The 13430-nt window shown below is 43.1% G+C and overlaps 1 protein-coding gene across 2 annotated transcripts in view; it reads left to right on the top strand.

The window, feature by feature from the left end:
* TBC1D23 (TBC1 domain family member 23) overlaps positions 1-9879 on the top strand; it is a 57721-nt gene extending 47842 nt beyond the window's left edge. For both annotated transcript variants that reach the window (XM_044284475.1, XM_044284473.1), the window contains 4 exons: positions 2562-2650; positions 4417-4552; positions 4658-4852; positions 8456-9879. In XM_044284475.1, coding sequence (XP_044140410.1) covers positions 2562-2650; positions 4417-4552; positions 4658-4852; positions 8456-8537 — 502 coding nt within the window. In that variant the 3' untranslated portion in view covers positions 8538-9879. The remainder of the gene's footprint in view (positions 1-2561; positions 2651-4416; positions 4553-4657; positions 4853-8455) is intronic.
* Positions 9880-13430: the final 3551 nt, after the last annotated feature.

Below are 13430 nucleotides of genomic sequence, written 5' to 3'. Positions count from 1 at the left end.
TCATACCGACAAGGACCTAGCCGTGCAGGTGGAAGAAATACTGGGTCTAAACATCGCAGTATTGATCTCCCATGATTTTTACGTAGTAAACCCATATCCTCAAACGGAAGGGAGGATTTCTTTGATATATGGGCTACCGTCAATCTTAAGAGTTTTACTCCAAAGAGTCGCATCAGAATCCGCAAAAGGATACTTGTAACGGGTTCTTTTTTCCGGATCTCTCCATTCCTTAGAGATTACCGTAGATCTTTAATACTATTATGTACTAGTAAGAGCTTGTAACGGGTTCTTTTTTCCGGATCTCTCCATTCCTTAGAGATTACCGTAGATCTTTAATACTATTATGTACTAGTAAGAGCTTGTAACGGGTTCTTTTTTCCGGATCTCTCCATTCCTTAGAGATTACCGTAGATCTTTAATACTATTATGTACTAGTAAGACGCGTTTTTTTTTTTTTCTCTCTCCCACACCCTGAAACATTTGATCCTGTACCGACTGCCTCTTCTATATCCATAGTAGCCCTGATTGTTTTTAGAAGACTCTGCAATTCTTCTGGAAGGAATAACAGTCTTCTATAACCGTCTTCCGAGGAGACAGAGCTGTCCTAAAGGATCTCTCCTTCATCAACCTCAAATTTGTATAATTGCAAAGGTGGAAGCTTGTGGATATAAGGGAGGTAGCCTTGATTCCACCGCCACATTTACTTCCTCTCTAATCATATTCGTCATGGAGTCCAGAAAAGAGGGAGACTCTTCTGATACTACTTTTTCTGTGCATTTTACACATAGTGACTTCTTCAATTTTGAGACAAAGGACTTCCTGCATTTAGCAAAGTTTTTGCATCCAGAGTCTCCTCCTTGTGTCCTGGTAGTGGAGGTTTCTCTGCCCTAAAACAATCAGATTTAAAAAAGGGCTTGTAATTTTATATATATTAACCTCCACCACCAGACACCTATAAGTGCATTTTGTAAAAAAAAGGAGAGACCCACATCGAAGATGATATCTGCTTACAGGATAGGAGGCTTACCGGGCAGAGGGTGCTGGAACCAGGATCCACAGGCTTGTGGGCCGCATCCTCCTGAGGAGTCGGCATGCTGAAGCAGGGAAACACACCAACAACAAGGCAGTGACCATGAATATTTAAAATCCCCGCCACCTGTGCTCCTTGAACGCAGGGACGTCCGCGTGCGTGAACGTGACGTCACGACACATGCTACATCGTGATGTCACCTCCACTCCCGGAACCTCCTCCACCCTAGAGAAGGCCCCGCCTGCATCAACGCCCATCCCGTCTGATCCACAACCCCTAGGAAGGGGTAAGAATACCGGGACTGCCTTCTACAGAATCCCCGGAGCCTCCGACCTCTGCAGCGGCCCTCCCAATGCAGGGTAAACAGCAAGGCTGTGTGGAATCTTCATAGTACTGGCAGGAGCATCCACGGCTGTCCATGGACAGGAAACAACACTGGCTTGGGTAAGAAGAGGAGGCCTTTTTAATCTGGTGTTGTTTCCTGTTCCGGGGGCGGGGATACCCTCCTATCAGTGCCGTTGGGGAGGCGCCAGGGAAAATGGAATGGACACGGGATAAAAAATACGTTCGCGTGAATCAGTCCCTTAGGCTTCTTTCACACGAGCAAGTTTTCCGTCTGGATGCGATGCCTTTTTGGGGACGGACTGAATCCTGACCCAATGATTTCAACGGGTCTGTGCACATGAGCCTTGTTTTTCACGTATCATATCGATATTGTGTGTTTTTTTTTTTTTTCATGCAGTAGAAGAATAATCCAGTGGGAAAAAAAAACTGCACACACAGAACGCAAAAGCAGAAATAACTGATTCAATTTACGTGCAGAACCATCAGTTTTTCTTTGAACAGACCCTGACATAATCAGTATTGCGCGTGTGAGAGAGGCCTTATTCTTTGCATCGCCGGATATTCCCTCACGTTTGACATGTCTATAAGAAAGTTTGTTAACCCACGACACACAGTTGTAATTTGTGGGTCCTTACGATATTTAATCTGCTTTATAGTTGAGCATTAGGGACAAAACAGTCCTAAGGGATGGTTCTTCTGGGGCAGAGCAGTACCTCCTCTGCAGAGCTCGTATTTGGATCATATCTGTGGCCCAAGATTGCAGAGGTTTATGGCCAATGGTACAGCCGTTCTGCTCGTTCCTGGACTGTCGCCCCCCTCGCGTTTCTCTGGCTGCTCGTCCAGGAATTAAGCATATCCCAGGTGAACCCTGTATATACACTCTATACACAAGGGACACAAAATGCAGTAATGGGCACCCCGCGACTCTACAGCAGATAAGCTTTTACTTACCAGTCAAAAAGTTTTGCTTTTGCTTTTAACGGTCAGGCATGCAACTCTGCTTGCATGGACGTCTCCTGGTGACATAACCTGCTGTGTAATGCTTACACGACTAATGCCGAAGCTTAATCTAACAGCACAATGTCACATGGTGCCCCTCTCACAACAAGGACGGCTTATATCTCCCGCATGTCTTTTAGCTTTCATTAAATCAGCTCCATGTTATTTCCTTCTCTGAATCCTGCAGACACGTCAGCAGCAGCGACAGAGTGGGGAAGCCGTATCGGGGTGTCAAACCGGTGTTTAGCATCGGAGATGAAGAAGAATATGACACAGGTACCTCTTTGTTACAATGTATAGTTTGTTTCTATTATTTCAATAGTTAAAGGGGTTCTCCAGGTAAGAAAAGAATGAAAATACTGAAAAAACATGTTGTTATAAATAAGCCCCTGAATGCCTATAAATATTTATAATGGCTCATTTTATCTAGGGGACAATCGGTGAAGGAATTAAAATGGCCGCTGTCAGATTCCTGGACATGGAATCCATCCTCCTAATGCAGGACAGCCTGTGTGAGAACGCAGAGCACAGAGCAGGAGCCTTGTGTACCCTCCTGTCTCTAAATTATGTACCGAAGACAGCTGAGATAAGGGCTTTGGAATGGACCTCGCCTCGTACTCGCTAGATAAAGTGTAGGAATGAGTACCAGACACACACTTCAGCTTGTGTGTTGGAGGTGACTTCAAAGGAACCTGTCATCAACTTTATGCTGACCGTACTGAGGGCAGTAGTGACAGAAATACTGATTTTAGCGGTGTGTCACACATCATCTAAAAGTAAGTGGTTGCCGAGAACCAGCATCATAAGCATTGCAGCCCAGGCCTTGAAAAGAGTCAAATCTACCTGAGAAGAGTCCTGGTTATCCATAATCTCCTGCACCATCTGCTGATGACTGGCAGTTCTCTCCTAGAGAGAAAACTAGGTAGAAGACTGTCAGTCATCAGCAGGTGGGCAGGAGTGCAGGACTTCATGAATAACCGTCCCTCAGTACGGTCAGTATAAAGTTGATGACCGGTTCCCTTTCAGCTCTCTTCTGAGACTGACAGACAGACAAGAGCTTATCTCAGCTGTCATCTGCATATCATTTTGTGCTTCACGGTGCTCATACAGGCAGAGGAGCTTACAAAGGGCTCCTGCTCGGTACTCTTCTTTCTCATACAGGCCGTCCTGCTGTGAGATTAGGAGGACGGATTCCATGTCCAGGAATCTGACAGCGGCCATTTTAACTCCTGCACTGATAGTCCCCTAGACAAAATGAGCCATTATAAGGCATTTAAGAGTTTATAATAACATGTTTTTCAGTATTTTTATTTGTATTTCTTTCCTGGAGAACCCCTTTAATACATCCCTAAAAGTAATGTATAGCTGATGGGTTTGTCACGATCTTGCAGCATGAGATCCTAAGCCTGGACCACCACGGATTTCAAATGAAGAGGCAGTTAAAAAAAAAAAAAAAAAAAAAACACCCTTGGGTGTGCTCAGATTTTAGCTATTGGAGACACAACATCCTGAAAGCCCTTGTACCCTACAGTGACCCTGATCCTCAGCCTGTGTAAAAGTGTTTACGGTGTAATCGATCTGTGCATTTATTGGTGCCACCAGTCACCTGGCAAGCAAACAGATGGGTTCATGGGAATCATCCTTAGTCCATCGTCCTGTGTTAATGTGGATGTGCTGCCTCCAAACAATAAATCCGTATGAGGGTGAAGGATCGCTGTAGCCATCATACGCCCCCATACATAGGAGATGATTGCTGCATGTAAATAATGGGCAGTTATCGGGAACGTACAGTTCATTCCCAATAACTGCCTATGTAAAAAGGCCTTAAAGGGGTTGTCCAGGATTTTGAAATGAAAGGGTCTATCTTAAGGATAGGCTATCAATATCGGATCAGCCTTTGTAATACACTTACGACTTGATAATGTGCGAAATTACCTGATGGTGCTGTCCAGTTGCCGTAGATTGCAGTGACCCCTCATACGGCCTTTAGATAAAACGTTTTAATCATTTAGAAGACTATTTTAATTGCTATATTTCTTCAGATGAGATTGACAGCTCCTCCATGTCTGATGATGACCGCAAAGAAATCGTTAACATTCAGACCTGGATAAACAAGCCTGACATCAAGAGCCACTTTTCCTGTCACGAGGTGAAAGAAAACGGACATATGTTTCTCAGGTCTGTCACCACCACATCTTATATCTCAAGTCACGGAATGTAAGAATAAATAATTGACCCCCTGCGTGGAAGCTCACTCACTTTCCCTCCCGTTTATTTTTAAAGCCACCTTCTAGTAACTGCCACCCACATGTATTGTCTGCGGGAGATCCAGTCCAGAAAGGGATTCGCTTACATACAGTCGCGGCAGGCGCTCAGCTCGGTCGTCAAGATTACGTCAAAAAAGAAACACCCTGAGCTGATTACGTTTAAGTATGGTAATAGCAGTGCCTCAGGAGTGGAAATATTAGCAGTGGAGAGGTAAGTGTTAAATGATGTGATAGCGCCCATTGGATTACCTTTGTACTCATTAGCTGGCAATTAACAGAGAGGCTTGGCTTTGACCCAAGTTACTGAGCGTGTTGGGCAATTGCTTAAAAGGGAACTCCCTGATATAATGTATGGAGTAAATCTCAAGTTTCCTGCGTGTAAGCTTCTTATGTAAAGATGAGAGAACTTGTGTTTTCAGGTTCGGCGTACAAGGTTCGGGTTATCGAAGAATTCTGTTAAGGATTCCGCTACCACGGACCATGAGTTATGGTCCGTGGTAGCGGAATCCATAACGGAATTTTTAGATAACCCGAACCTTGTACGCCGAACTTGAAAACACAAGTTCGCTCATCCCTATTCTTATGGACATGCTAAGGCTTCGGCCACATGTAGTGGATTTTCCACAGCGGATTTGTGCATGGAAAATCCACAGTGTTTACATAGGAGCAGAGTCGGAGAGATTTTCACCAATCACATCCACAAGCCGCAGACCTTTTCCGCAGTGAAATTCACACATACCTTGACGTTCAGATTTCAAATCCACAGAAAATCAGTTCGGGCTGCGGATTTCTGCCACAGATTTTTAACCCTTGCAGTGCAGAGGGAGCAATCTGCTGCAAATATGCTGCATTTTTGCACCGAAATCCACAGCAAATTTCTTACTGTTTGGTGTGGATTTTGCACCTGCAGATTTCGGCAAGGTACGCTACAGATTTTCCGCTGCGTAAAGTCTGCATCAGGACCTCTGAGTAGCTGTACCGTTAAGCTGGCCACACACCTTAGGCCTCGTTCACATTTCCATGCCCATCCATGAAGGATACGTGGGTCCATTTTTTGCCCTCCATATTCCACACTGCTCAGCTGAAAATTCATTTCCAGAGCATCTCCTACCAGTGGTCAGTGAAAAACGGACCAAAGACAGATGCCATTTGTATTTGTGTCCGTGATTTCCACGGACCCATAGTCTTCAATGGATGTGTTTGGTCCACATCACGGACCAATTTTTCACTAACCCACAGTCAGTGAAAAAAATACTGATGTGTGAACAAACACATTAGAATCAATGGGTACGTGTGCGATTTATGGAAAATTCATACAAAACATGTCCGAGAAAAACAGAAATGTGAATGAAGGCTTAGATTGCCTGTTCAGTGGACACTTATTCCCCCTGACGCCCCACCAGACAGGGGAATAAGCCGCTGCCAGAAACTTCTGGTGGTGACTTTTCCTATGAGAACAAAGAATCAGGTTTGTTGGAATCATAACATGCACAATCTTCTTCACACCCGATATCTACCGTCAGGCGAGGATCAGGATACCCCATACACAGTAGATGGTCGGCTGATTGAAGTGAATATAAGGACATATGCACTTGTTGGCACGGAGCGACAAAGCCCACCTTTCCTCGCATGCAGGCTTCTAGGGAGGAATACCTCTCTATACATACAGCATCTGATGAAACATTCTGGACATATACAAGTCAGGCATACAGAAATACAATACAGGGACCACGCGCCTCTATAGCTGTCATAGGCCTCTTTCACACGAACGATGCGGGTTGTGTCAGGATGCATTCAGTGAAACTCGCACTATTTCGCAAGCAGGTTCCGTCAGTTTTGTCTTCAATTGCGTTCAGGGTTTGTTTTTTCTGCGCGGGTGCAATGCGTTTTGATACGTTTTTCACGCGCGTGAAAAAAAAACATTGTTTACAAACATCTCCTAGCAGCCATCGGTGAAAAAACGGATTACATCCGGATGCAATGCGTTTTTCACTTCTATGGGGCCAGGGCTGTGTGAAAAACGCAGAATATAGAACATGCTGCGATTCTGACGCAACGCAAAAATGATGCGTGAAAAACATTAAATGAATGGGTCAGGTGCTATGCGTTTACTTCACGTGTTCCACCTGCGTGGAAAAGTCGCTCGTGTGAAAGGGGCTTTACTGCAGCTCAGAACCTGCACGCTCATAGCTGGACTCTTCCCAGACATAGATGTGGGACCTATGACGCACCCTAGAGTTTTTGCAGATCCGTAGAAGACATATTAGTAATGCGTCCATTTGCGTCAGCCCTTATAGTCTTTTAATTTTGATTCCATTCAAATGACTGGAACTGACGTTCATTGATGTCAGGTGACCAGCCGATCATTTAAAACAGCGCGCTATACAGCGTGTCATTCTGCAGCCATCATCAGCGCGGCAGCATGTATTGTTGGTGGGACCGCTCTCCCCTTCCCCGCTAGTGCCTGGGCACACAGGTATCACTAAATATCATGGCGCAAACCTAGCACCATGTCACGCTTGTTATAACTGAGTTTGTATGTGGATCCATTTGTTCTGCCTCGTATACAAATAAGAGGTTGTTATCTGAATGGGTCTGGATTATAGATCTGTTATCCAGCCATCTACTTGGTTATAACATGTTGTCACCTTGCCTATATATGCCTGCTGACCATCATGTTTTGAGACTTTAACACTGGTATTCCCTTGTCTACACATGGGGGTATTGACCCCCTGATTATCAACCGGGGTGTCAGATCTATATATCCCCTTTTGTCTATATGGGATTCTACCAATATCTGTTGTTACTGAATTGGCTTGTGGTTCTATCTTATGGACATTGTTTTCGCTATTTGCACCACAGAATATACCAATAAGGGGTTGTTATTAGAACAGACTTGGATTGTAGATCAGTTATCCAGCCATCTTTGTACCTCTTTGGTTGTAACATGTTATTTGCCTTTATCTGCCTGCTTATCATCATTCCATGTCCTGATACATCAATATCGGCCTTATCTTACATGCACATTGGGGTATTGACCACCTGACTGCTAACCGGGAGTCATATCTATGTATCCCCTGAAGTGCATATGGGATTCTACCACTTAGTTTATCCAGATTTGGGAACCAAATAGACATTACTTTAGTTCTCAATTGTTGTCTTTGATTGGCTGCATCTTAGTCCATTCATATTTCTCTTAGGTTTGTTCTGACAACACTCTCATAGTAATCCCCTGTTGAGCCTATCATCAATTAGGCGAAACGCGTTGGGTTTGTTCTCAGACCTCACACGTTTGGTACTGTGTCTTTGTCTATATCACTTGGGATACATGCACTATATTGTTGTTTTTTTTTTGTACGTTATGGTCTAGGAATAGGTTGCCTGCCATTGATTTATTGGCAGTACCCATCCCCCTGTTTAGGGTCTCCTAGGGTTTATAGGAGGCACGAGACACGGGATCGCCCCTATCGGGGCGGCTATTCCGTTTGTAGGTAGGGCCATCTAGTATAGGGTGAAACTAGGGTCAGCTTCCCTTATTTCCATCATTGATCTACCCGACCCACCCTATACTTCATTGCCCTTTTGGGATAGCTATTTTCATTTTATTATCATTATTTTTTTCTTTTTTTTTTTTCTGTGTGTATATATGGGGACAAGTTCTTATTGTAATATACTAATAAAAGCTATGTTTTAGATGGTGGATTTCAGTGACCCCCTGTTCGATCACAGAAATTTCTGCAACAAAATCTGTCCCATGTGAACATACTCTTAATTGCTTGCTGACCTATGTGTTTTTTTTATTTTTTCCTCTCAGATATTTAATTCCAAATGCAGGAGACGCAACCAAAGCCATTAAGCAACAGATCATTAAAGTCCTGGATGCTCTGGAGAGCTAACACCTTCCCGATATCACAGATACCTAATGTCTGGACGAGAAAAAGACCTTTTTTATTTGTTGGCAAGATAATAAAAAAGTTTATTTAATTTTTCTCCGGATTCTCTTTCATAACACTCCTTTTGCATTAACTTTATTTTTATTTTTTTTGTATAAGAATAATTCTGACAAGTGAACATTTCTGTACTGAAGACGACTGTTTTGCGGAGGAGAGAAGGCGAGGCGGTAGGTTCAGTGACGGAACTGTGTCTGTACATGGGGAATAACACTCAGGTTAGCATACCTGCCATGGTGAGCACAGGAAGCCCTGTACGCATCAGTATTCAGAGCGGACGGTGTACAGAGAGGACTGTGTTACACACCGGAAGCCGATCCACATCTAAACCAAATTCCTCCGACCGCAGTGCACTAACAATGTGTCCTATGGAGCTGTACGCCCGACATGAAACAAACGAACTTACCCAGGGCTAGTGCTGTACGCCGAGTTATAACCTGTGCCTGTTCAGTTTATTGTAGTCATTATATTTGGAAGTTATATGTAGGGAACAATGTTCAACGTGTTGTGGGACAGAGCGGGTATTCCCATATGGGACATAGGTGGCATATCGCTAGGAAATGGCATCCATGTCAGATCGGTGCGGGCCACCTGCAGTGAAGGAGAGCGCACCATGCCTTCGCTGCTTGCTCTCCATTCTCTGCTATGGGAGTTCCATATACAGTCAAGCAATTGCGCTCAGCTATTTTTTGGAAGCCCCATGGCGGTGAATGGAAAGTGCACCACGCAGGCACGGCCACCGCTCCATTCACAGCTATGGGATTGCCGGAAATAGCTGAGCCAGTGCTTGGCTATTTTCTGAACCCCCCCCCATAGCGGAGAACAGAGGGTGGCCACGCATGCTCGGCTGCTGGCCCTGCACTTTGGGGGCCTGTTCTGGAGACAGGAGCAAGTCCAAGAGATGAAACCCAAACCTATCTGACATTGATGGCACATCCTTGTGATACGCAATCAATGTCCCAGACGGGACAACCACTTTAATGGCCAAGACTATATGGAAGGAATAAGTAGAAGCTGCAAGTATAGTCAAGCATCTGTATCATAAAGCACACAGGAGCCCCCTGCCTCTTCCCTGGATGGCTGGTTAAAGAGTAATTCCTCTTTTAATTTTATTTTATTTTTTGAAATTCAATGATCCAGATGTTGAACTTGAGGTTACATCAGGACCTAAGCCTCTTCTACAAGTATTAAGTCCTCATATTGAATGATAGCAAATCTTGTTTATGTACATTTGCTTTTACGAAACTCATAACCGGTGGCCGAATAATAAAACATTTTACGGAAAACATCTGCATGGTAGTGTGTCTGAGGATTTCTTAACCCTTTATGTATTTCTCTCGTATGCAATAAATAAAAAAAAGACCTGGCATTGTGACATGTTTTAGAAAATACTTGTGCTCCCCATAATAGAACAATTCTGGAGCATCTTTTTTTTTTTTTTCTATAATTCTGCGTTGTGCCTTTCCTCTATTATTCTTACTAGAAATGTATGAATAAACTAATAAGTAGGTGTTCGCATTCCCCCTGTCCATGAATCCTTACATAGTATGACCATGTCAGTGTTGGTTGGCCTGTAAGGATACCTTCACACGCTGCAGATTGCACATGCCTTCCTAAAAAGCCCCAGTCGGGTGTTTTTCAGCCACAGAATTCTCTACAACAAAATCGGCAGCGTGTGAAGGCACTCTGGGCAGGGACACAGCCCTAACTGATAAGAAACGTCTCATTTTATTTGTAAAATTTTAAGAGGAATAAGAGAGGGACAGCACAAGGCTGATTCCTTAGGAAAGATGCTCCAGAAGTGTTATTTCCTGGGGAGTACTTGGACTTGGTGAATTAGGAGCCACCAACAGATCCTTTCTATATGCTTGTTTATGCTGCTGTGTGATAAATGCTCAGGTAAAGGACTATGAAGTGAGTTGTCTATGATAAGATATAGATCAGTCATACAGCTACTGGTAATCTGCCTTTCTGGTTCCATTGAGGCCCATAGCACGGCACTACTTACCACCCTTCATAACAACTAACTGAAGTCCGGACCCCTTTACTACCAGGGCTCAGGTACCTTTTTCTGTCTTTGTTTAATCCTTGAAAGCTATATATAACCTTCAGGGGCATTTTTTTATGATTGCATTTTACTAATTTTGGGCACATTTTTTTTTCTTCAATTGGCCTTTATTAAAAATATTGAGCCGTTCTGTGACAGGGCAGCTCTATAAGTGTAGTGGTTAACATTTTTGGCTGTAATGTAGAAGGTGAGTTTGAATCCCATCAGAAACTTTCCAGAAATAGAGGCTACATTAAATTTTTATATTTACTAAAAATTATTATATATAGAGAGAAAAAAATACTTCTGACATATATGAATGCATAATATGGCTAAAACATCAGTATATTTACATATATTATAATATATGATATATTCTAAATATATAATATATGTAAATATATTATGGCTAAAAACATATGTTTTTATATATGTTTAAATTAAATTTGGCCTCTATTTCTGGAAAGTTTCTGATGGGATTCGAACTCGTAGCCTTCTGTATTACAGCACCAGAATGTTAACCACTACACTAATAGAGCTGCATGGCCAGTTACCAAAAAAATGATACTTTTGCTGTTAGTAGTAGTAGTAGTAAGTATTCCTATACAGCAGAAGTCTTATATTTTTTACGTTACTGGCCATGCAGCTCTATAGTGTAGTGATTAACATTCTTGGCTGTAATGTAGAAGGTTGTGAGTTCGAATCCTGCCAGAAACTTTTCAGAAATAGAGGCTAAATTAGATTTAAATACACTGGGTGTCCTCAAGCACTGACTCCATATATGGACATAGCTATACAGGTCCTTCTCAAAAAATTAGCATATTGTGATAAAGTTCATTATTTTCTGTAATGTACTGATAAACATTAGACTTGTTATATATTTTAGATTCATTACACACCAACTGAAGTAGTTCAAGCTTTTTATTGTTTTAATATTGATGATTTTGGCATACAGCTCATGAAAACCCAAATTTCCTATCTAAAAAAATTAGCATATTTCATCCGACCAATAAAAGAAAAGTGTTTTTAATACAAAAAAAGTCAACCTTCAAATAATTATGTTCAGTTATGCACTCAATACTTGGTCGGGAATCCTTTTGCAGAAATCACTGCTTCAATGCGGCGTGGCATGGAGGCAATCAGCCTGTGGCACTGCTGAGGTGTTATGGAGGCCCAGGATGCTTCGATAGCGGCCTTAAGCGCATCCAGAGTGTTGGGTCTTGCGTCTCTCAACTTTCTCTTCCCAATATCCCACAGATTCTCTAGGGGGTTCAGGTCAGGAGAGTAGGCAGGCCAATTGAGCACAGTAATACCATGGTCAGTAAACCATTTACCAGTGGTTTTGGCACTGTGAGCAGGTGCCAGGTCGTGCTGAAAAATGAAATCTTCATCTCCATAAAACTTTTCAGCAGATGGAAGCATGAAGTGCTCCAAAATCTCCTGATAGCTAGCTGCATTGACCCTGCTCTTGATAAAACACAGTGGACCAACACCAGCAGCTGACATGGCACCCCAGACCATCACTGACTGTGGGTACTTGACACTGGACTTCAGGCATTTTGGCATTTCCCTCTCCCCAGTCTTCCTCCAGATTCTGGCACCTTGATTTCCGAATGACATGCAACAGTCCAGTGCTGCTTCTCTGTAGCCCAGGTCAGGCGCTTCTGCCGCTGTTTCTGGTTCAAAAGTGGCTTGACCTGGGGAATGCGGCACCTGTAGCCCATTTCCTGCACACGCCTGTACACGGTGGCTCTGGATGTTTCTACTCCAGACTCAGTCCACTGCTTCCGCAGGTCCCCCAAGGTCTGGAATCGGTCCTTCTCCACGATCTTCCTCAGGGTCCGGTCACCTCTTCTCGTTGTGCAGCGTTTTCTGCCACACTTTTTCCTTCCCACAGACTTCCCACTGAGGTGCCTTGATACAGCACTCTGGGAACAGCCTATTCCTTCAGAAATTTCTTTCTGTGTCTTACCCTCTTGCTTGAGGGTGTCAATGATGGCCTTCTGGACAGCAGTCAGGTCGGCAGTCTTACCCATGATTGCGGTTTTGAGTAATGAACCAGGCTGGGAGTTTTTAAAAGCCTCAGGAATCTTTTGCAGGTGTTTAGAGTTAATTAGTTGATTCAGATGATTAGGTTAATAGCTCGTTTAGAGAACCTTTTCATGATATGCTAATTTTTTGAGATAGGAATTTTGGGTTTTCATAAGCTGTATGCCAAAATCATCAATATTAAAACAATAAAAGGCTTGAACTACTTCAGTTGGTGTGTAATGAATCTAAAATATATGAAAGTCTAATGTTTATCAGTACATTACAGAAAATAATGAACTTTATCACAATATGCTAATTTTTTTTAGAAGGACCTGTATATGGAGTCGGATCAGAGACTCCTAAGCTGAACTAGAGTCCCGACACCCTCCCCTCTTCAGAGCAGGGGGTGCCTGGTTTAATGCTCAGGTTCCCCTGGGTGCTCACCGAGCATCATGTTCTACTCGAGCACACAAGCACCAATGCTCGACCAACACTAGATAGCATATATCGGTTACTAAACATAAAAATCTAATATTGGCCCAGATGTAGTGCAGGGCACTATAGAAGACCCTAATCAAAACCTACTCAGTAAACAATAATAAGACCTACACAAGACAACGGAGACTAAACAGGCTTCAAATCAAAAATATACTTTATTAAATACACATATAACATAGATAGATAAAAAGAGACATGATACACCAAATGTAAAGTGCGGACTCCTGAGGAGATTGTATCACAGTGCATGTATGAGGAAAGTA

This window comes from Bufo gargarizans, chromosome 3 (assembly GCF_014858855.1).
Source record: "Bufo gargarizans isolate SCDJY-AF-19 chromosome 3, ASM1485885v1, whole genome shotgun sequence".
Lineage (NCBI taxonomy): Eukaryota > Metazoa > Chordata > Amphibia > Anura > Bufonidae > Bufo > Bufo gargarizans.
Note: the sequence above shows the minus strand (reverse complement) of the source record. Positions and strands in the feature narration are given on the sequence as shown.